The sequence below is a fragment of the Empidonax traillii genome, unplaced genomic scaffold (assembly GCF_003031625.1).
Source record: "Empidonax traillii isolate 1590-97213 ecotype Southwest subspecies unplaced genomic scaffold, ASM303162v1 scaffold346:size580472, whole genome shotgun sequence".
Taxonomy (NCBI): domain Eukaryota; kingdom Metazoa; phylum Chordata; class Aves; order Passeriformes; family Tyrannidae; genus Empidonax; species Empidonax traillii.
In genome coordinates, this window is record NW_020955539.1 from 104443 (window position 1) to 129233 (window position 24791).

The window sequence follows — 24791 nt, forward strand, 5'->3', positions numbered from 1 at the left end:
TAGTTTTAAAACAAAAGATCCCATAGGTTTAGCTGTGTTACCACTACATGCATTAACAAATTGATCTCAAACCAAAACTGTGATTAGGGTTTTAGTTCAACAAGGATTTTCTTTTTTGTCATTATTTAATTTTACACATTTCAATGTGTTTTTATTCCTAAGGTCTGGGAATTGGGAACATGTTTTATGTTTTTTATGAAGATGGAATCAAAGTAATACAACCAGTGGAATGTGAATTTCAGAGACATATTAAGCCTAGTGAAAAACTCCTCGGTTTTCAGGCAAGTTATTTAAAAAATTTATTTGTAGTATTTTCTCAATTATAATTTTCTTTAGATAAGAATTTATTATCATTAGTTTAGTGTTTTCTGCTTGATAAATGTGTGTCTTCTCAAATAATAAATAGCTTATAATGGTGAACTCAAAATTTCCTATATTTTCCTCGATTGAGTTCAGTGTTTCAGTCTATCTTTTATTGAGTATTCCCTGTATACTTTTTAAACCCTTTATTTTCTTTCGTTGTCTTTCTCCTTTCCCAGTCCTTTAACAACTCTCTATTCTTTATTTCTGAATTTGTTATTGTTGTTTTTTATTTCTTGACCCCCAACTCACCAGTTAAATTAATCTCTGTGAATCAGGGATTGATTCTCTCTCTAGTAAATATAAGATTTAAAGTTATTGTTTTTGAAAATTTCTTTTTCTCCATTGGATGTTTGTCTATACTAACCTGTCAGCTGTTGTGAAGCAAATCCCTGTACTGATAAACACTCTCACAGGTCCCCTGTGAGAGTCCCCTGTGAGAGTTACTAGAGGTGATTGATGCTTTATAAATGACTGTAAATTTAGTCAGCTGATGACTTAGAATTCCTATAAGTAGTTTCAAGAACTTTATTGTTAATATATTTATAGCTAATATTACCATATCCCTTTGTATGATGTTAAGACACTAGTGTATTCTCTGTTTCTATTTATTCTTGTGAAGTTTTTCCTTTACTGCTAATAAACTTGCTAGCTGACATCTTGAATGTTCTCACAGGAACACTTGGTACTAGCCACTACATTAAGATTTACTCAGTATGATCTATCACCTTTCAAAAATAATAACTTTTTCTCATTTGTATTTGAATGAGTGACCTTGAAATGCATACTAACCCATGAGTTGTACACTTTGAGGTTTTTTCTCAGTTTTTTTTTCTTTAATGCCTAAAGCACACTCAAATAGCAGCAGAACTGTCTCAATAGAGTTTGCCTCTTCAGTTATCATTATTGATGTCAAAGGATGCTGTACTCAGCAACAAGATTTATTTTAGTGTGAGTAATTATGCTTTGAACAGCTAATCATACCTTGATTCATGCTGCTTAAGTGAAATTAGGTTGACACAGCCAAAAATAAGCCAAAAAGCTTTTTTTATGCCTATTTAATTCAAAAGCTGATTATTTAGGAAGTCTTAAAATTTTATTGGTCTAAAGTGCAGCCTAGATTTTAGTTAATTTTTTTTTTATTGAAATGTGGCAATAATCAGGATGGATAAGTGAAATTTTAGAACCTTTCAAACCTACAGCAGCATAATACTTATATTCTCTGGGGGAAAAAAAAGATACAAGGAAATAGGCTACTTGATAACTTTAATTTTAAAAGGGGTATAGACTTGTCCTTCTTTAGATGTCTTTGGTTTGTAGGTAAGTGTAGTAAATAAAATTTAGTGGTTTACTGGATCATCATGGTTCATAGGACATTGTAAAGACCCTCATCCTCTCCTTCCTAGAATCTCCTAAATTACTCGAGTCTTCCAAATTAATGTCAAGTGAAGGCAGAAATTTATTAGTCCAATAGAGGCAATTCTAGATGCATAGGGACAGACTTCTGTTTTCTGATGCAAGATATTACTTAGGTAGACCAGCTTCAACAGCTGTTTGTTTAACCTTTTTAACTTGTTGACAAATAGATCCTTATGTAGTCTTTCACCTGTTAAATGTCTCGTCATTCCGAAGTGCTTGGGATATTTTCCTCACTAACCTGCAACCTCTATTTTTCTTCTGCAAATTATTGACCTCCAAAGCCTTTAAATTCTAATTCTTATTCAAAAGTGGTTTTGTTTTGCCTTTCCAACAAATCCCAGTTAGAATAATTATTTCAGCAGACTTGAAAATAGCAACTGAAACAGATGCTTTTTGTGAGACCAATGAAAACAATCCTTTTGGCTCTAACATAAACCTGATTTCCTATTCATTACAAGAACTAGCACGTAATGACCATATTTCAGTGAACTATGCTGTCTCACTTTTGAATATATGCTAGAGGTGGAGGCAAAATACTTAATTTCAAAATAATGTGACTTCATGGCAGAGCAAAAGTTTCCACAAGAAATTAGCTTGAAACATACTTCCCACAGAAATTGCTTTGATTTACACACTTACAGCACAAAAAGTGTAGTAAATGCTCACATTTGTTTTCAAAAAAAGAGAAAAAATAAAGAAGTCCACAGTCTGATTTTTAGTACAGTGTCAAGTAAGCAGTAACTTAATAAAGAAGAGGTGATACATAAATTCCTGTCTTAAAATATGCACTGTTGTAAGCTGTTGATATCATCTTACTCTTTGACAGCCATCTCATAGTTAGATATTTCATTATACTTCTTAAAGAGTTTGACTCACACCTTGTTAAAACACTGAGGACCCTTGAAGTAAGTGCAAGTTAATAAACATAGAATTTGCACATATAAAGCTACAAGTACATGTTTCCTATTGAGATTTTCTTGCCCTAGACTATCTTGAAAAACTTTCTCTAAGGATTTACTCTCCTCCATCTGCTGACTTGTTGGGCAAGTCACTTTTTGATTAAAAAGTCTGGAGGGAATACAACAATGAAGTAAATTAATGTTTTATCAGATGTTACCTTTTTTTTTTTTTTCAGAGAGAATGAATTAGGAAAAAGTAAATTGATCACATTTTAATTAGAAGAAGAAAATGGTGGGTTTATGCATATATTTTAAGGAGAAATTATTTTAACCAATTACTCAACCACTGGGGAAATTAATATGGAGCCTTAGAATTACTGCCCGTTAAGTGAAAGAAATCCAAACTGTCTAATCAGATAAATACTAAGTTTTCAAAAACAAGATTTCAGTTCTGTTGAAACAGCTTCAGATAAATGTAAGTTTAAATAACTAGAAAATAACTGTGTAAACCAATTCATGCTGGGGAAAAAGTATTCTATTTTTGGTGTGAAAATTTTCATGCCTAATTTTCACTCTTACTTTGGAAAAGCAAACTTTTTTGCTTTTATTTTATTCTTTCACTCTTTAGGGGCAAAGTGAGAGTTGGCATTGGATTATAGAAATTTGTTACAACATGAACAATATTTTAGGATCAGTAAAGTGCATTTATATATGTAGATATATATTTTACTTCATATTTTTTACTTTAGCTCTGAGAAAGTGTCATGCTTTCTGCTTGCTGTATTTAAAGTGGAATATGAGGAGCAAGTTCTGTGCCCTAATAAGAATCATGCCCTTTAGATTCTAATTTAAATGTGTGTGTGGTTATACATATACATGAAAGACTGTATTTATATTGGGGTTACAATGAAATAATCTTGAGAAATATAGTTCTGTCAGTATTTTAGACTCAGATGCAAGGAAAAGTATAAGGAAGTAGCTTATCTCTGGATATGGTTTTAAGGGCTTAAGTTAGAGTATTTTGGTGTTCTGATATACTTCTCACAAGGAAAGGTATTATTAGAGTAATCATTTACACTAATCCATATGAGTCCATGTGAGAGAAACCCAGATTCCTTCAGCAGGACTCGATGTTATTTTTGAATAATACATTGAATGTGCCCTTGTAGAATTCACAGTTCCCCAAACTGGTATAAACTGAGGCCCTGAGAGACACAACTGAAAGAATGAAAAGAATGACACTGCATAGACTTGTTACAAACATTTACAGATGCATTGTTTGAAGAAAGTATTCTCTCTGAGAATAAAGAGAACTGTGCAGAACAGTCTAGATGTAGTTATCTGTTTAGATAAATATGGAACTAAGACAAGGTGTACTTAGAATAGATATAAAAAATAATGAGATCAGTGAAACAACCTGACACTTGAAGTGACAATTGCCCAGGAGGCAAATGACAATAGATCATTGATCCGATGATTGCACGTCATATTAGAGACATACTTGTTTATGTTTACACCTCCTTTTATGCAACAAAAAGCTTTTAGTCACTCTTAAGAATGAGAGTCCCATTTGTCCCATGCCTATCATTCTTTAAAAAACAGATTTTAAAATTCTCCCTTAGAAGTGCCTGGCTTTCTATCAGTGCAAAATAAATCTTACTCTTGTTACTTATTTCTAAGTTTTGAAGTTCCTGAAGATGTATCATACCATGGTATCTGAGTTTAGCAGAATGTAATTTCTGAAAGACTTTTCCTTTGCTGAGGGTTAAGGGCCATGTAGGAGCAAGCAGTGGCTTTTGATCTTCTGTAAAGAAACTCCCTCTGTTAAAGCTGGAAATTGATTTATTTTTTTATTTTGGCATATAAAAATTGAGTGTATTTTCTAAAACATAGAGGCACAGCAGGCAAAGAATGTTGACGATACAGAAAAGTTAGTGTTGAAATGCATCATCTTCTTGAAGAGCATTGCTTACTACCAGATATGTTTTTTTGTCACATAATTTGTCCTGTTCCTTTGAAAAGGAGCCTGATGCTTAGAAACAGAATTCGTTTAAGACCTCATCAACTCCTGCTGCTCATTCTATATTGAAGTCATCATCTGCTGACATAACTATTTTCAGAGCAACCAGTTATGATGTGTCAGACAGGGCATTCTAAATTAGAAATAAGCAGCAGATAAGTGGTAAAAAGAAAAAATACTTATGATTTGGTGAAATTGTCCCTTGTGATGTAAGGAATTTAAAGTAAGTGGGAAAAGAAGAAAAGGTCAGGAAAATAAAAAACTTGACACATGCTGAACCTCTTCAAGGAGAGTATTTTTCAGTTCCTTGCTTTTACGTAATTTTTATGTCCATTAGAGGAAAAAAAATCATTCTATTTCAGAGATTTCACAGAATATGCTGAGTTAGAAGGGACCCACAAGGATCAGAGTCCAGCTCTTAAATGAATGGCCTGTACAGGGATCAAACCCACAACCTTGGTGTTATTAGCACCATGCTCTTACCAGTTGCACTACTCTAAAAGGAATTTCTAAATATAGTAACGTATTTGACCAAGTAACTTTTAATTTTGGTAAAAACAAGCTTTTGCTGAAAGCAAATATTCACAAATGGGTAGATAAATATAAATATATATATATATATATGATCATTGGTGCATATTTCTATGAAATCGTGAACATGTAACTACATTTAGCTATTTGGAGTGAAAATGTATAGTTATATCTTTTATGAAATATAAATTCACCAATGTCAACAGGATTTTTTTTTTCCAAATTCAGCCTTTTGCAGGAGTGGAAGAACAGAGAGGAAAGAAATGATAATAAGGTGCCATTTGATTTCTACTGGGTTTAAGATAGAGAATGTCTTATGGCAGAAACAGCCAAACTTCTTGGTCTTTGAAACAACATATCAGTATTACACGTGGCCAAAAGAGCAGTCCTCTCTAACCGCTGCTGCTCTGCCCCTGTGCCATGTGACAACTTGCACCACACCTCCTCCTCTTTCTCTGCATTTCCACATTGTCATCTACCCAGTTATGTATTTGCCTGGCTTACTGCTGTGCTCTCAGCTGGAAGGGTAAGCTCTATCTTGCACTGCCTTCCTCTGCAAGGCATTGTGATGGTGCACAATGGGGAGCTGCTAGTTACTGCTTAGGAACAAGGCATTATGTGTCTGATTTGATTTTCTGTTTTTAAGGTCTCCTGGCCCTTGCTTACTTTATTTCTTCATGTATGGTCTTTCAAATTAACTTTTTTCTCAGGCCAACAGTGCTAATTTCTTGAATTTCTAGAGAATATAGAAAAAAATTTGGTGTAAAGTTTGCATTAAAGTGATTGGGAGTTGTGTGGTACTTACAACATGCCATTTAGTTAATTTGAGTTTATGTCCAAATGTCAACTGTCCTTATTCCTTCCCTACATTTTCTGAGATTTTATTTTACATTTAAAAAAAACCCAAGAGTATAATTTCTCTTTCTATTGTGTTGTTGACTGTTTTGATTCTTACACTTTCTCTGTTTCTTTTGAATTATAGGACGAAGTTTGTCCCAAAGCAGATGGTGATCCTGTTCAGCGGTGTGTATGGGCAACTGCTGTTAATGTAAAAGACAAGTTCATTTACGTAACTCAGCCCACACTTGACAGGGTTCTTATTGTTGATGTACAGTCTCAGAAAGTTGTTCAGGTATTTATTTCTCATTTTTTAAGTCACATTTTTTGTACACAAGAATTTAAGACTCACCTTCATATTTCAGAAAAAAAATACAACTAACTTGAGAGTAAATACAATATTTGGAAAAAAGTTCATCCACTTTCAACATTCAGCAGCAGTTTCTCTTGAGTGACTGTTCTCAATAGACAATTGAGAGGGAGATAGCATGAAAATAGCTCTTATAAATATTAACCAAGTGGTTGTGGAAACCAAGTTCTTTAGGAAGTTTCTGTCTTGAGTACTTTTAACTTGAAAATAAGGATTAGTTAAAGTAGGGTCATCACAAGAATGTGTCTTTCAGTTTCAACAGGAAAGGTCAGGTTTGGCTACAGATGGTGGAGCACTGTTACTCTGTAAACTTTTAGACAGAAATTACTGAAACTGTAAAAATAAACCCCATCCTTAGACAAGACTGGAGAGTATGAATGCAAACTTCTTCTCTGCTTCTCTTTCTTGGTTTCTGGATGCTGAAGATACCCTGCTTAGTAAAAATAATTAATTGAGTAAAAGAGAAATCAGTGCTATGGTACAGGGATTAATGCAGTCATAGTTCACGTAATACAGGAGTGGTGGGTTGACCCTGGCTGGAGGCTGGATACCCACCAAAGCTGCTTTGTCGTTTCCTCCCCCTACCAGCTGGACAGTGGAGAGAAAAGGCTTGTGGGTTGACATAAGGGCAGGGAAAGATCACTCACCAATTACTCTTTTCACAGAAAAACAGGCTTGACTTTGACAATATATTCAATTAATTTCCTTATCAAAGTCAGAACAGGATAATGGGGAGTAAAACAAATCATAAAAATACCTTCCCCTCAGCCCTCCCTCCCTCCTGGGTTTAACTCGGTTTCTGAAACTCTACCTCCTCCCCCAACAGCAGTGAAAGGAAATGGGGAATGGAGTCATTTGCAGTCAGTTCATCATATGTTATTTCTGCCACTGCTTCTTCCTCAGGGAGAGGAGTCCTTTCTCTGCTCCATCGTGGGGGTCTCCACCATGGGAGACCGTCCTCCATGAACTCCTCCAGCATCTTTCCCATGGGCTACAGTTCTTCATGAACTGTTCTAGTGTGGGCCCTTTTCCACAGGGTACAGTCCTTCAGGAACAGGCTGCTCCAGCTTGGGTCCCTATGGGGTCACAAGTCCTGCCAGAAACCTGGTCCAGCGTAAGCTTCCTGTGGGCTCCTTCAGCCATTCTGAAAACAAGACTTTTTTTACAACCAGTTTGATACATTGCTTCAGGAAGAGAGACTAAAAACTCATAGTCTTAGAACAGTCCCCAGGATTTGAAAGACTGGAATGCTTTCCATGGTCTCTAACTGACATTCCCTTTCCTACAGATTAGGGATGAAATAACAATGTAGTTGCATTAATTAGCATTTGGATTTCAGTGGAAAAAATACATTAAGCCTTTTGAGTGAAATAGTTGGAGGTTCTTTTTAACTTAGGTTTTATGAAATAGTTTGGCTGGTAGACTCTTCTAATTTGTCTTCGGTTACATTAGTTATTGTTTTAAATATGGATAAATGTATATTACTTTCCCGTTATCAAAATGTTTAGAGATGCTTACCACAAAGATATATATTAATTAAAAAGATATATTCAGTAAATTAACGACTACTTAAAAGCGTAACCCTTCCCCTGAAGTATGTAAAGCAATTCTCCAGTTTTTGGACAGAGCCAGGTAGATTACTGTTCTATCACATAAATATTCAAGTTTCCATAATGAGCTGAAAAGCAGACATACAGACTGTGTAGGTTTTCCACAAAGCTTTGTACACTAACTCTATGCTACTTAGTGAATACAATGAGCTAAAAAGTGGATATTCCACAAGCTTTCATGCAAGTCCAGGGGGCAAAAAAAAAAATCACTGTTAAAGAAATTTTATTTGGAGGGATAGAGTAGCATTGCTTTTCCACTACTTTAGTGATATCTGTATTGTGAACTTAGGAAAGTATAGAATAAAATTTATCCCCTCTATGGAAACCTGTCACAGCCCAGGGGAAGAAGGGGCCAACCACAGAGTCAGGGTGAAGCAAAATGGTCATTTATTGCAGGGTAGCACCGACTTTTATAGGGTTGTGAGGGAAGGTGGGTGGAGCAAGGGAGGAGTATGCTAATTAGGGACATATAAGGAATATGGAGTGGTGTTGACCATATATGGAATTGACCATTATGTAATAAATATAATATATATAATAAAATATTAATAAACAAATGTACACCGTAATGTAGGAACAGGGAAAAGGGGGTTAACATAGGGTTCTGAAGGTAGGGGGCCCCTCATAAAATTGACAAAGAGGGATAAATTTCAAGGGTTCAGAATACAACAATATGAAGCCTAAGATTAACACAAATCCACACAGTTTGGGTAATCACTTGAAAGCAGTACGAGTGTAAGCCTTGGAAGTTTCACAGACTTCTTCCTTAGTCTCCAATTTGCGCTTCCACATTTCATAGCAGTCAGGTTTTTGGCTTCCCACAGAAACCTTTTGCAGCAATGAAAGTCTCTGTTTTGGTGGTTCCAGGCAATTAGGTATTCATAATAATTTATCTTTCCATTTCACAATACTTAACACAGACATTTGGTAAGACAATGTACCTAAGGAATAACAGATGAACTGAAAAAATAAATTAAAATGGTGTTTTGAACACCTGAGCAAAATTTCTGCTAGTTTTTTACTGATCTGAATATTATTTCCTAGCATACACTTAGCCAAATACTTGGGAAAAGTACAAGGCAACTTGTTCTGTGTCCAGCTTAACTATGCTATTCTTCAAAATAAACTTAGAAAAGCAACAGTAGTTACAAACAAAACAAATAAATAATGAAAGCATAAAACCTACACAACCTCTTTGCACATAATATAAAACTGTAAAAAACAGAACCACTGCTGATTCACAGATAGCTTTTAGAGTTGAAGTTGCTAATTTGGAATTTAGAGACAAGTCAAGAGACACTTTCTTCAGCATTTCTTATAACAAGCATGGCCCTGTCTTCTTATCCTTTAAAAATAAACATCTATTTTTTGGCTTTATTTTTTGCAAACAGCAAGAATTTTCTAGCCATTAAATGTTGCTTTACTTATATGATATGCACATACACAAACAGTCATACAAACAGGAGGCACAGAAGGGAATTTAATTTTTCAGTCAGATCAGTCTGTTTTCATTATTTATAGTACTTCATAGCACAGGAAAAAAAAGGTAACAAATTTTTAGAAAATAGAAACAAAGATATTGAGAAAGAAGAGCATTTTTCTTGTTAGACTGCCTTTTCTCTAAGTGCCATGTTAATAAAGGGGACATTACTTACATACCTGTACATGTAACTATTTGTAGTCTACATCTTAAATAAGAAACTACCTTCTACTCTGTAAATTCAAGTTTTAAAAAACCAAATATGCTAGTTGGAACTAATATGGAGATAACGTCATATTTTGAAAGTGAGAAGCACTATAATGAAATTTCTGTCACTGTGTCAAGAAACGCAAAGAAAACAAAATATATTTGAAAGGGCATTAAGTCATGTAACCGTGCTGTTTTCTGTGTAGAAATAATATTGGTTCGGTTTTGCTTATTATGATGTTTTCTTGGAAGTACTACTATATATGTTACACTTACTCCTTTCTACTATTGAAGTTAATGTAAAAGATGTGTGTACATATGTAACAACTAGATTTGAGGATGATTTATTTTTATGACAGCTATATTTATCAAAATAAGTACTTTATAGGATTCCAGAGCAGATTAAAATGAAATGTATTGAAAATGTCAATGGTATACCTTTGGAGATATATAGAGAGAGAGACTTTTTAACTTATCCAGGTAATTCTCATTATAACATGAAGAGAATTATTTGCTTTCATTTGTAAATTCTTGAAAGCAAGCACTGTCACCAGCAATAGTCCAGTATTGCAAAGCAGCACAATGTTAACTGGGATGACTGAGAGGTATGGTGAAGTCAGCAGTCATTATTGTTCAGTCCATAGTATGCTGCCGGCAGATCATCCTGCTAGCTAGAAACAGCTGTGAAAGCCGGCTTCCTAGATGCTCAGTTCATTTTGCTGCTGGCTCCTCTCCTGAGAGCTGTACTACCTGTGCTTGACCCCACAGACAATCCTTTATGCTCCTTCTGGCTGTGCCATGACCCCGAGCCTGAACGCAGCTGGCACTCCTTCGGCAGAACATGTTTGGGTCAGACCTTTGTCTGGGGAAACCAAAAGGAAATTTGACATGCCTGAACAAATTAGCTATACAACAGCCCAAGTATTATTTTAAACAACTTGTCTTCTAGTGTGCAGCAGAAAAATGTTATCAAACACACATGACCTCTTTCAAAGGGTAACTTCTGATTTTAAATGAGCCAGTAAGCAACGTGGCTTCATTTTCCATTTTCAAAAGGAAAAACAAATTCTGCTTAGATGAAGCGGTCGCTTGCAACACCTCAGGAGTACAGTTAAGTATCATCAGCAGGCTCAGACAGCCATTAGTGCATTATCTTGAGGATCTACATCATTAGTTTAAATTAGGTTCACTTAATTAGCCAACTGGTACTCTCCTTGACACACTGATAAACAAGCTGTGCTTTACAGTTCCATAATGGTAAGACTAAAAAACAATTTCCACCTATTTTTTCTGCTTTAATGATGAAAAAAAAACAGTAATCCCCCCAGTTGTTTACCTTGTGCAGAACGTCTCTTAATCAAATACACTGTCCTCCTGTTCCATACCTCTGAAGTTTTCAGTTTTCATAACAAAGCAAGTTGAGAGCTCAACTGTCTAAAAGGTTCTTCATCTCAAGAGACAGAGCACAAGGTTATAGGGAAAACACTTTGGTTCTGATCACAAGTCTATGAAAAGCAGCAACTGTAATTGGAAAACACATGAAAACAATCTTTCCAACTTCAACAAAATAAACCCATTTTAGCTTTGGGTGTAACAATATTGTGTTGATTTTATGCAGTAACACCTTCCATTGATTTCAGTATGTGGCTTGAGAATATGCTTCCCCTTTAACCATTTTCCAGTAATTGGTGTAGTTTTTCAACCAATATATATAAAGTGAGAGTTACGATAGGGAAGGGAGATAAGTACCTTTTTACTTGATTTAAAACCTTTGTTTTCAGCTTCTTAATGGCTTCAGTATAATGTAATTTTGATGCCAAGTGTTAGAGCACATATTGAATAAAACCCACATTTTCAGCAATTCAGTAACTGAATTAATCAGAGGGCTGTTTCAACAATTGACAACATAATTTTTAAATACAATCTGAAAACACTGGGAAATGCATGTCTACTCATCATTTTAATTCAAGCACATAAATTATTTTTCCTTTGGAAATGTGACAGAAACTAAGGGTTTCTATTTTTATTATGCTTTAGGCAGTAAATACAGATCCTGTTCCAGTGAAACTACACTATGATAAATCACATGATCAAGTCTGGGTGCTGAGCTGGGGAAACATGGAAAAGAATTCACCAACTTTGCAGGTGAGGTGATCAGAATTATTATATGTAAGAAAATCTAGACAAGTTGAATCTTTCTGTAATTGCAATGTATTTTGTGTTTTCCTTTAAGTATTGTTACCAGGAGGGGCAGCAAAGAGATTTCTGGTAACTCATAAACAAGTCAGACAAACAATTGCTAAAAAAGTCAGTGATTATTTTCAAACCCTTGGTCAGAAGTTACAATGGCACATCGATAGAAGGATAAGGAATGCAGCTGAAAGCAGCAGCATGTTCTGTAACTGCCAATCTTTTGAGAGCAAACTGTTGCTCTTTATGATGGTTTTGTCCCTAATTAGAGGTTAAACTGCACTTTGGATATATTTCTATTTCACTAACTTTATATTGACATTCTGGAAGTGTCAAGCTCCATCTTTATTGATTTTTTTCAGATGTAAAATATTAAAAATCTTTAATTTTCCCATGCCTTTGAGCAGTGACAAGCCTAGGGACAGTCACTAAGGAAACATCTCAAGAAGCTATTATTGTACTTAGATTACTCCTTTCCCATTAATTTCTGTTCCTTATTTAAAGTAATCCATTGATACTATGATGATCATCTTCCTGTCATAATTTAAAAATTCCCTTTTATTTCAGTTTGTTTTCCTTTTCTTCAGAAGTTAATGAAATCTTTATGTATTTAATATATATTTATATATAAGAAAAAGAAGAAGAGAAATCCAAACCGAAAAATTAGTAACTTTTGAAAACACCTTTTTAGCACCTACAGACTCTTATTAACTTTGAGCATGCAAGTAATTTGTAGGAGTTTAGCTGTCACTCCTCCGCAGAACTGATAACTGAGTCAGTCTTACCATATTTTAAAGTGACTGATCATCCTTACTCTCATTTTTCCTACAGGATAGATGATAGATTATTTTCATTTTTTCAAAAATCCTCTCTTAAGTGCATGCATGTGAATATCATAGTGGCTATTATATGGAATTTGCCTTTATTCATCCATAAACATTTACCTCTGAGAAGGTCCAAGATTCAAAAAATTTGGTTCATAACAATGTAAGGAATATGTAAACTCAGTTCAACTCGCTCTTCTGAAATGTGTCTGTGCAATGTTGAATTACCTCATGATTGACAAGAATTGGGAGTATATGCAGCTATACGTTCTAGTGGATCAGTTGATAGCATCTTATCTTTTCACTCTGGCTGAAGTGCTTAAGAAATTATTCTGACTCTGGGATCTAGTGTTTAAAAAAAAAAAAAAAAGTTTGAACTAAGAACTCCTAGGGGCTTTAGTGATGTAAATGAATATTTATGGATTCAGGGGTAATAAAAAAGAGAGAGGTGAAAAGTAAATATGAAGATTAAGTCAAATCTGAAATTAATCTCAAATCTGTAATGCTGATTAACTTCATTCACTTTAATTTGCATTTGTTTTCTTGGTAACCGAAAGATAATATAAGAGAAGGAATACAGAGGCAACACTGTATTAATTCATTTGGATAGAGATCAAATTTTGAAAGGAAAGGTATTTCTCTAGTTTATAATGGTGTTACTTGGCAGGTGATAACGCAAGCCAGTGGGAGTGTTTCTCATCACACAATCCATACTCAGCCAGTGGGAAAGCAGTTTGACAGAGTGGATGACTTTTTTATTCCAGCTACAACCCTCATCATCACCCATATAAGGTGAGTTTCAGCTGAATTATTATTAACTTTCAAATGAAATAAAATATTTTCCTCATAAACACTTCTTCATATAATTCATAAACTAAATTCAAGTTGAAGTGAAAACAAACTATACATAAGAATATACACATTTATTAGCATTTTCTACTGTGTTTCACCAAATGTTCAAAAGTTCAGCTGCTCTGTGTAGTAAAACTGAGGTGCAGTGTCATCTGGGGTTTTCTTGAGGAATTGATAACTGTAATATTCAGATAATTCTTTAAGTTAGATGCATACATCTTAATTTGTGAAAAATACATAATAATTTCCTCTGCTGCTCCGAGCACTTACCCAATATAATATTTACCACATTGTATTACATATATATTGTATTAGAGTTATTCTTTTCATTAAGGAACGAACAAAAAATTAAAAAAAAAACACAACATTTTTGGAGTTTTAAATGGAATTGTGATACAACACAACTTAGAACTGACTTCTCCTGCTTATTCAGTTCTTTCGAAATGTTTGTTGTTTTTTTTTTCATGAGGCTCTCCGTTTTCAAAACAAACCATGACTGAAGATTTAACATGAACTCTGTTAAGGTGCATGAATAAAATTGCTCTTATTTCATGGGTGCTGATTACATGATGTTAAAATGGCTCATACGATAGATATGCTGGTAAACACTGTAAATTCTTGGGACCTTATTATTTTTCTCAGTGAATGTAGGATTGTCTTTGTGTTTGGCCAAAGAACAGACCGGTTCTGGCTTTGATAGAAATACTCTAAGTATGGATGAATGGAAAATTAAAAGCTGAAAATTAAAAGACAGCTATGAGAAATGCTATGGGAACTCTGTCTCAGTCAGACACAATGCAATGGGACAGAGAAAGGGAGTCTGAGAAAAGCAGGGCAACACTTAACGCAGGCATAAAGCCGAGCTCTTCCCAAGGCATCTTCACTGAAAGTCTATTTATCTTCCTTAAAGAACATTATAAGACTTTGATATATAATTTTCTTTTCTATTTTTTTCTTCTGCAACTTTTCTACCTGTAGGGATTGAATATTTCTGCAGTCTTGGGCTGTACATCAGAGTGTTGCATTAATGCGTATTAGCACTTTGTATGCTTAGAACTGTTAAGTTTCTTTGCAGGCTGACACAGACCCATTTCATCTCAAAACACCTCTGCCAACAGTTAACTCCATTGTGTATTCTGATATTCCAAGTTCAATTTCTATAGAAATGCTTTCATTAGATGTCCTTAGGTGACCTACAGCATCATCATTCATGTCTAGCAAAAATCTTAAATCATGAATGTAAACATGCATCCCCATTAACAAGGATATAATTTCTTATTTTAGTGGGGGGTAGTCTTTGAAATGTGAAAACATACAACTTAGGCTGGTTTTACAATCGATTTCAGAATTCACTCTATACGTGTCTATGAAAAATCTAGTCTTCTGTATCAAAAAACATTTGGCTTCTCCTAAAGATGGTGTAGATGAGAAATAATTTTTTTAAATTTTCTACAAAACTCTTAACTAACAAGTAAATTAGAAATCAGTCATATAGATACTTGAATTTTTATGTAAATAGGAAAATAAAAACTTGAAAGGAATAAACATCATAGAAGGAGGAGAATCAAGACAAGGAAAAGAAAAATAGGTTGAGTCCAAAGCTAGTGTTGAGCTCTAACTCTCAAAATAGTGTAAGTTGATATTTTGCCTAAATAGGTCACATATGCACTTCCTGCTTGGTATATTGAGTCACAGCTACCTTCAGCTGATGAGTCATTTCACCCATCCTATGTGCAGCTTAAAAGAAAAGAGAATTAAAGAGAACCCACAGAAATAAAAAAGTAATATGAAATTCAGTTGAACACTGAAAGAATAAAATCAGTTAAGTGACTGAAAATATAAAATAAACATGTACGTCAATTCAGGACTAGTGAAATTGTTGTTATTTTTGATTTTCCTATTTTTTTCCCTTTTTTTTCCATTCGCATGCCAGATAAAGATCAAATAAAATTTCTGAAGTCTGGTGAAAAACGTGCAGTAGTTTGTCCAGTCCTAAAACCTTAGATTTGGGGAGTTAATGAACAAAATCAATTCAAGAGCTATTACTTGGTTTTACTGATTCATGAGCTTACTTGAAATGCAGTCTAATTTTGAATGCCTTTTCTAGAAAAGAAAAAAACCTCACTCTTTGTACACATTATTTTTTATGTATTTTTCGAAGAACTATTTATGTTAGTCAGTTGTTAAATGAATTTGCCTTCTACAAAATGTCTGGCCTGTGAGTAGTTTGATTTCTTTTGTTTAAATAAATATGAACTGTGTGAACAGAGTGTGAGGAAAGATTTTAAAATTAACTGTATTCATCAAATCAGTAGTGATATAGAAAAAATCTCTTTTGAATTTAATATCACCAGTCAACAAAAAGCCATTCAATAACAGCGTGTGTTTCTTAAGGATGTTAACAGACATAAAAGCTTGAGCTTACTATTCTTTGGAGTATATAGCAACAGGGGAGCAATTTATGAGTGTGAATTGCAAAAAAACAGCTACAGGAGGAATAACACCTCTGGCTAAATTACTGGTGAGTTTATTACCCAAGGGCCCTATTAACTCTTTGTTAAAAATCAGTTCCCTTTGGCCATGCAACATCAGCCCCTACCAGAAAAAATTATAGCTTTTTGTAGCTGGGTGCATTTGTCACCTGCAAACTAAAATTCTGAATGATAGAGCAGAAGACAGTAGGTGTGGTTTACCAAATTAACCTCCAGAACCAAACTTTCTGCATGAAATGTGCACTTCTAAGCAAAAAAAAAACATAGCACTTAAAAGAATGGATTAAGTTCTGTAATACAGTAAACACAAACCATCTACTACCATTTACAGTGTATTATTATCTACTGCATATTCTGTCCAATCAGTTATTCTTTAATCACTATAAAGATCAAGGGACAGAAGGTAAAGATATATTGGCTCGTTGACATCAAGGAACAGAAGTAAGAGAGAATAATTTAAAGCTACAGTGGGCAATTTTTTTTTTTTCATTTTAATAGTAGCTAAAACAGCAATTGCTAGTAGTGCATATATAATTATTTTAAAATTTTGTATTTATTGACAAAAAGTAAAATAGTTTTATTTAAGAAGTGATGTAACTATACATTTGCTCTGCCTAGGTATTTTTATATATGAAAATGCAAATGAGCTGCCCATTACTAAAAAAGAAAACTTCACACATCTTAATGCTGTCTTGGGCAGCAGATAATTTAGGACACACTTCCCCCAGACAAGGCATTTTAAAGGATACTGTAAATTTTGGTCTGAGGTAAACAGTAATTCATCCCAAGAAAAAAAAAATTCCGAAGTTTTGCCTACCACTGATTAAAGCAATGTTTTGTTGTACTTATTATACAGCAGGAGTCAGAGCAAATAACCTTTTGGTTCATAGCCAGCAAGCATAACGTTCATGTTCTGAATAACTATGATGCACCATCAAAGCAGCAGCTAAAAAAGTAGGCATGAATTAAAAAACAGAGGAAGAATAGACCGATTCTGTTATCCTAAAATCCTCTTTTAGGAATCACACAAAATTTTGGCTATCACCCTTTTGTATATGCTAACTATTTATAAATATATATAAATATATATGTGTATGTGTGCGTGTTTATAAAGAAAAGAAAATAGCTGTTAGTTTTAGTGCAAATCTACTAATTATCTCCCTCAAAATGTGTAGAGGCCCCCAAATAGCAAACCCGTGGTTGTACAGAGAGCCTTAGCTGCAGATAGCTCTGATTGACATCCCATGATAAAAATATAGGCAACTGAAGTCTAGAATTTTTGTGAGGTTTTTTTAAAAGACTAGTTCACCTGCTGACTCTGAGAGAGAGGTTGTCTCATGCCTTTAAGCATTTCTTCATGATGGAAAAAAAATTCCTTCTTTTTCTCATTAAACAAGCTTAGAGTTTAGAGAAAGTCACTTTCCCTTGACTTTATTTGGTTTCTTATGCCAGCTAGTTGCAGTGTAATGCACAAAAGTTCTTAGCCAATCCATAATAAAAAAGAGGCTAATGACACAAAAAAGTAATAATTATATTAGAAAGTACCCTAAAAGAAGTTTGTTCAGTCTTGCTGTTTGAAATCTGAAGATCTGAAGGGCACAAATCATATATTCTTCTTACGTGTCTTGAAAAATAACCTGTCCTGCTATTATCATTGACTATGTTTTACTTCTGATAAGTGCACTCACTGTCAATATACATTGAATTATACCAAGAGAATGAGTGAATATAAAGCACTGTTTTTCATGCACACTGTCATGCCCATATTTTCAGTGCACACAGCTTCGAAAAAAGTCTCCCCCTACTTTGAGTTCTGTTGAAAAATTATCAGGTGCTGGGGCCACAAAAGTAGATAGGATGAGGTCTATTACTCTGTAATAAATGGTACAAATCCCAAGGTCTTTTTTCTTCAGTTATTACTGAAGCTTTTTTGTTTTGTAGATACATGTTATAATAATTGAGTATATATTTTCAATATTTGACCTTATACATTTACTAAGAAGACAATTTTATTCAGTGAACTGTTCTCTGTGCCAAAGCAGTTCAGCACAACCAATGATCTTATCCTTAATTCTGTGCTAATACCACTCCTTATCATAAAAATAGACATTAGTATGTCTGATGGCTACAGAAGGATGACTTGTACAATACTCATGAAAATATATTCTTGGAAGCCTAAGGAGCAAAAGAGTTGATTATTTCAGCTCCACTGTTCATAAATTGAAATGAACAAAAGATAATTGGAATGAATTAATGTCTGTCACTACACTGCTGTAAAATGTTTCAAAAGCAGTATTAAATGAACTCACTGTAATGGAGTAACTCTAACTTTTTAGATGTTTTAATCTTTTAGCAAGTATTTTAAATGTCATACAGTTACCTGACCTAACAAGTGGAAGAACGAGCAATCAGCTCACTGGTGAGATGACTCAGTATCTGAATAGAGTTAACATATTCTCAGTTTGAGTTTTTTCTCTCTTTTATGTCTCTGTTGTGTACGGTAATAGGGGAAGCAGTCTTTCCAAAAATTGCACTTATTCACTTGTACAAAACAGTCCAAAAAATAAGCTTTTCTTTAAGAGGTAATTGGAATGTACTGGCAATGCATTCCTGTGAACCTTCTTAAATGAAACTCATGTGGGGAAGTGATTCATAAATTCACATTTCATTCCAGAGTTTCAGCCCCTACAGAGGTGTGAAGTAGCTGACAGGTTGTGAGAGCATTTTCTGTATTTCTGTGCAATTAAGCAAACAGAAAATATTATTTTTTGCTTCAAAAACCCTACATAATCAGAAAAAAAACTTTCTATTCACTGGTTTGCAAGTGAAACAATGGAAGCGTTAAACACGAGTCAACTGTAGACAAAAACACGAACAGAGGAGATAGATTTAATTTAGGGGTTGATTTTTTTCACATAGACAGTATGATTTGGTGCAAAGATGGGGGCAATTTAATATTTTACAAATTGATGTTACCAATGCATATTATTTTTAGGGGAGCATAAATTTTTAGACAGTCATCAAGCTAGAAATATATAAGGTGCTACTGGGAAAATAGGGAAGCAGCTTGAAAGCTTGAGGAATCAGAGAAAGCTCAGTAGTACCAGGGCAAGCAGAGAAGTGCTAGAAAGTTCTCTGCAATTTCTAGTAATGATTGTGGAATCTGTCAATGAATCCTACATGGTGGCACAGCTCACAAAGGAGGTCCAACTGAGTTAGGTGTTCATTCTGCAGTCTCCCAGTCTCTTTTAGTGAAAGTAGAACTAAATGGAAACCTTATAATCATTCTTTTCCCTCTCTGTGTATTTGCCCCCCCAAAAGAAGGACCCTCCATCGATGTATTGCTTTTGGAAAAAAAACTCATGGGATCTTTTGGGAAAGACAGAGAGGAGACACTAAAAAGTTTTTTCTGCATAGTTTTTTGCTTTAATAGTGGAATTTGGAGCACCTTTGTTCCAGAGGGAATATGCAGAATGAGAGATTCAGCTCAAACAGCTTTAAAGCATTGAAACTTATTTTGTCCAAAGACCACCACTGGCATCAGCAACACCTATTGAAATAAGTGCCTTTTTGAAAATGGCAGGTAGTCTTAGTGTGGCAAACCTTTACTCTTCAGTTCAGTCCACCTCCGTTCACCTGTCCCCAGCCAAAAAGGTAGGAGTCCATAAATGTAGCCACGACGTATCTTTAAACTAGGGAACTCTCAGTCCTCTAGGTAAGATATACCATGTGTCCAAATTAAAACTTTAGCTGTATCCTCCTTCATCTCTATTCCTATATTCTAACTGAAAAGGACCAGTGTTTGCAGGCTTTAAATTGTGTTAGGCATTAAGGATTCCCAACAGTGCCTGCGGGTGAGCATCTACTGAAATGGTCAACTGCCATTGCTCCACAAATGCATTTAAGATTTGCTGTCATTGAAATGATGTTCTGAGGTGTACATAACATTTTTTAGTCCAGGACATTTTGGAATTCATGAAGAAAATATTTTTTAAAGTTCATTTTCTGCTCAGTATTATGAAATTTAATTAATAATAATTTCACATTTAAATGTATCTAATATAAAATCTTTTAATATTTTTATTCAGTGCATTTTTATAATGCACTGAAATCTGTGACTGTTTCTAACCTACCAAAAAATATATATGTATGCACATATAGAAACACACATATATAAAAAATCGATTTGGAAAACTATTCTGTTTCTGGAATCAGTTATTCCGCATGCCTTTTCCCATGTCAGCTGACCATACAATACTGCTTGAACCAATTTATTTAACTCGTGCCCAAATCTTTTCCTCTTGGGCAGCTTGAGTTAAACTTCACGAATCTCTCAAACAAAAATTCAAGCTGTCAATAAAAAAAAAAAAAAATTGTATTAAAAGCTGTTTCCAATTCAGTTTGGCTATTTTGAAATGAAAGTTCCCTTCAAATGTTACATAAACAAGAGATTGCAGACAGCCTTGTAGCACTGTGAAACTATAACATCAGTAAAAAAAGTAATTCCTAGTGTTCTACTTGTCTTTCCTCATTAGCTCAGAAAATGGCTAGAACCTGGCTTGAATCTAGTCAGCACTAGTACAGCCAAAGATAGTTTTGCTAAATTGTAAATGTTCGGGGTTTGTCACAGTGTGAGTTTTTTTCTTTTTTAGCAGAAGTCATTGCAGGAATATTTACCATTAGGATAATATCATTTGTCCATCTGAAGTGGCCAAAACATTACTATAAATAAATGTTGTACCTGTCTCCTAGTACCTGCCTGCTTTTAAAAATTCCGCATTGGCCAGTGTGTGAAAGTGCATGAAACAATGAAATGTATAAAAATGTAATCAACTATAAGGGAAAGCTAATCCCTGCAATTATGGCACTTCATTTGTTTTACCCGGTGGTTAGAAGTTATCTTAGTGCTGCCTAATTACTCACTGGTTTTCAAAAAAAGCCCCAAATTATAAAAATTCATCTATTAGCTTGGAGGCAACCTTAAAATGATGTAATTAACTATTTTTTGTGTGTTTGTTAACAAACAACCAGAGCATAATTATTTAAAAAAAAAATTGTGCTGCGTCTGGCTTGGGTGGAGCTAGTTTTCCTGATAGCAGCCAGAATGGTGCTGTGGTTTAGATCTGGGACACTGGAATAGTGAAAATTTGATTGGAAATTTTCATTTGTTCAGTTCTACTTTTAAGCGTTCAGATTTTTTTAACGTTAATTACATATATGCTTTCCTATTTGATGGTACAAGCCTATTGTCATGGTGTAGGAATTCTATTCCCCAATTTAGTATTCCCACTAAAAAGAAAACCATGAGCTGATGTCCTGCCCCACCCCCTCTGGTGGTAGACAAAAGGCAGAGATCACGAGCTGAGATCAGAAGAATTTACTAGAAACAGCGATGGGATAAGAAGAAGAACAGTAACAGCAACAATACTAACAACACAAGTGTACAAAGAGAAGGTCATTTACATGAAAAAAATGCTCATTGCGGACTCCGGGTGACAATGACAGACAGGTTCCCAACCCTGCCACTCTTTTCTACCCAAAGCCACATCTTTCTTCTTGGAAGCGAGAATCCCTTACTCACAACCCTGGCAATGATATCAGGTGGTACTGAATAACATTAGGGTGTTGGCCATGCCCACTCAGTGCAGTGCACTGCAGCCCAGAATTCCTGGGCTCAAGCAATCCATCAGGCTCAGCCTGCCTGGCACGTGGGACTACAGGTATGTGCCATGCCCAGCTACTCTAAAAAAAAAAATTAACTCTGTCCTGTCTGGAGACAGGACACCTATTTTAAAATTTTTAGTGATTACACAAATCAAAGTCTTTAAGGAGACTTCAAAATCTACACAAATAGACTGTTTTGTCTGAGTTCCTTCCACGGGCTCTCAACAGTCAGTATGTAACATCTTGTGGTGAATAAAATGCCCAAACTTCCATCTTAACAGAGCCACCCCAAACAACCCTCACCTCCCATATTATCTACAAATTAGAACACAACAACTTGCCATGATAATCTAATATTTTTAATTCAAATGTGGTCTCTGATATTTTTATCTGCACAAAATATTTCATCATAATCATTTCATTAAAAAAGTATCTTTTTTTGTTCAGTCTAATATTTTCTTTATTTAGGACACTATCAAAAAAAATGGGAGAAAGGAATTTTGGTGAAGTTCAGTATTTGTTCTTTAGAGTATTCACATATCCCCAGCTATAACAGTATGTGAACTTCATTTTTAAAATGAAGCAGAAGATCTTTTGAGACTGTTTTGACGTATGTAATTTATCACCTTTGTAGTCCCTATCTCTGCCTCATTATTCATTCTGTACTAGTGCTGACTATTTCTTTTGACATATATAAATTTGGCTGTGTATTCCATATGACATCTGCCCACCTTGATGTTACCACATTTTCTGAAGTGCCAGATCCTCTTAATCCTATCTTACCTTGTACTGACATTTAGGAGCATCTTTAGAATGTCTTTTGTTCACTGTGTCTGTATAGCTAGCCCTTTCTTTGACTTTTATTGCTTTCAAAATGAAGTGATTTTTTTTTATTATTAAATTGCTAGCTCTCCTTCCCTAGAAGGTACAAAAAAAGAAAACCACACTTGCTGCCAATACTAAAAATAGATTTTTGCTGTACAGGTTCCTTTATGATATAAGATGAACATTCTTAGATTCTGAAGATGTAGGAATTAAGGTGTTTTTCCTTTTGTTCTAAAATTTCTTCATTTATTTCTCATCATCTCTCTTATCATTGGACAAAAATTTGCAATAATTAAAAGGTGTATTGTATATTCACATCTTACAAGTGCTCCACAGGAGAGATCTAAGCAAAAGTAGCAGATTCCTGCATCACTAGTACTAGTAAAATGCAAATACGTCTTCATTATACCTTCCCTTCATACATACTCTTCATATATCTTACAATTGAATATTAAGTTCCTTTCTGAATTAATCTATGAAGACCATTTATTTGTATCAATATTATTAAGGAAACTTATGAGGTATTTATGACTAATGATGGGTTAGATCTCTGCTTGCATCTATTTTTTATCTTAAAAAGGTATTCTTTAATCCACAACCACAATTAAGGTTATATCTATATGTTAATTTTCCTCTTTCATCCCACATATGTTAAAAATGTCAAAGAATACCTGTTATTTTATAGACAATTTTTTCTTGTAATTAGAAAGGTACAGATGAGATGTTTAATTTGCAACTCTCTAAGAACTCAGAAACCCAAAGTTTTCAAAACCAGAACTTTTTTCCAAGCAGTAGTATAAAAAAATTGTCACTATTTTTTAGAAAATGAGATCTGCTATCAAATTCTCTTTTTCATCAGAAATAACCTTTTACATCACTTAACAGAACTGATAGTGATGATCTTGTTTTACTCTAAAGTTACTCATTTTCCATAAGACTGGCCCAACAACCTTCTGTTCTGCTGGTTTGTTTTTTTTTTTTTTTTTTTTAACCAATTCTTTCCCATTCTTTTTTCTTAAGACTACTATGTTACTACTTTGCAGGTGCATTATCACAGTCACACAATATTGCTGCAAATGTTATTTCTCTTTTTTAAGTGGCACTTTAAAATATTTCATTTATAATAATTGCAGCAGCTAAATAGGTAAAATGGTGAAGAAGGCAGAAATATTTTATAGATGTGTGTGTGAATGTACATATTCACACTTAAAACACAAAACCAGAGAATTATCAAGATTTTCTCCAAGATGCAAATATTTCTGTGGATAGGAAGATGCTTTGTGCTTAATGCTGTTACATACAAATACCAAAGAAGAAAAAAGAAGCCTTTTCTGATGCAAAAGAAAACTATGAAGCAAGTGTTCTTAATGTTGTAAAGAGCACTAGGAACTTAATTAGGAAAACAAACTTAGAAGGTCAAAAAGTGTTATAGTACCCAAAAGAAAGGCACCATTTGCTCTGATGAGCAATACCTATTGGGTAAAATCCACTTAGCTTTTTGTTATCGTCCAATAAACATTTTGGAACTGCAAAAATTAAACAAAGGTCTTTTCTGAACAACCTGCCAGAAGTGGACTATTCTAGACAACAATAATTTTGTAAGTCCTGAGAATAAAACTGTTATGCTCTTGTAGTGCTGAGTTTTTGAAATCAGAAACACTTCCAAAATTAAAAATGTGGGGTTTTATCTAGAGGTAATTTTTTTATTTCTCTTTTATAGTACTGTATTTATAATAGAAAATGACAATAATATTTTAAAATCACTTTAAGTAGAGAAAAATATAATTGTTTAATGATTTGAATGGTATGAATTTAAGCCATCAGAAGTAAAATAAACCAGTATGAGCAGTCTTTCTTAGAATTACCTGTTTATGAGTGTAAATGGAAAAGTAGTTCTAATAAAGCGAATAATGGTTGCAGTGTTGTATGTTAAATATGTTAAATTCTTAGAAAATCTTTAGTTGTGCTGGTGGCAACATGAAGTACTGGTGATGGCAATTGAGCTATACAGCTAAGTAAACAATTCTTACAACCATTTTCCTTTTTTCCTTTCCTTAATTGTTAATATTTCCTTCTCCAGAGCTACTGTGGATAACTTCAACAGAAAAAATATTTGCTATATAATACACTGCTATTTCAGAATTTTTGTAGTAGTTTCCCATGTTGACAGATTAGAAGCTTTTTATAGGATCAAGGTGGTCTCTGAACACC

The 24791-nt window shown here is 34.2% G+C and overlaps 1 protein-coding gene across 1 annotated transcript in view; it reads left to right on the forward strand.

Annotated features, from left to right (window-relative positions):
- The window catches only part of LOC114061644 (follistatin-related protein 5), a gene marked incomplete at its 5' end in the record, with an annotated part of 129224 nt that overhangs the window by 90859 nt on the left and 13574 nt on the right, over positions 1–24791 (forward strand). Inside the window, 4 exons of the mRNA XM_027892318.1 lie at positions 163–281; positions 6212–6361; positions 11771–11878; positions 13415–13539. Coding sequence (XP_027748119.1) covers positions 163–281; positions 6212–6361; positions 11771–11878; positions 13415–13539 — 502 coding nt within the window. The remainder of the gene's footprint in view (positions 1–162; positions 282–6211; positions 6362–11770; positions 11879–13414; positions 13540–24791) is intronic.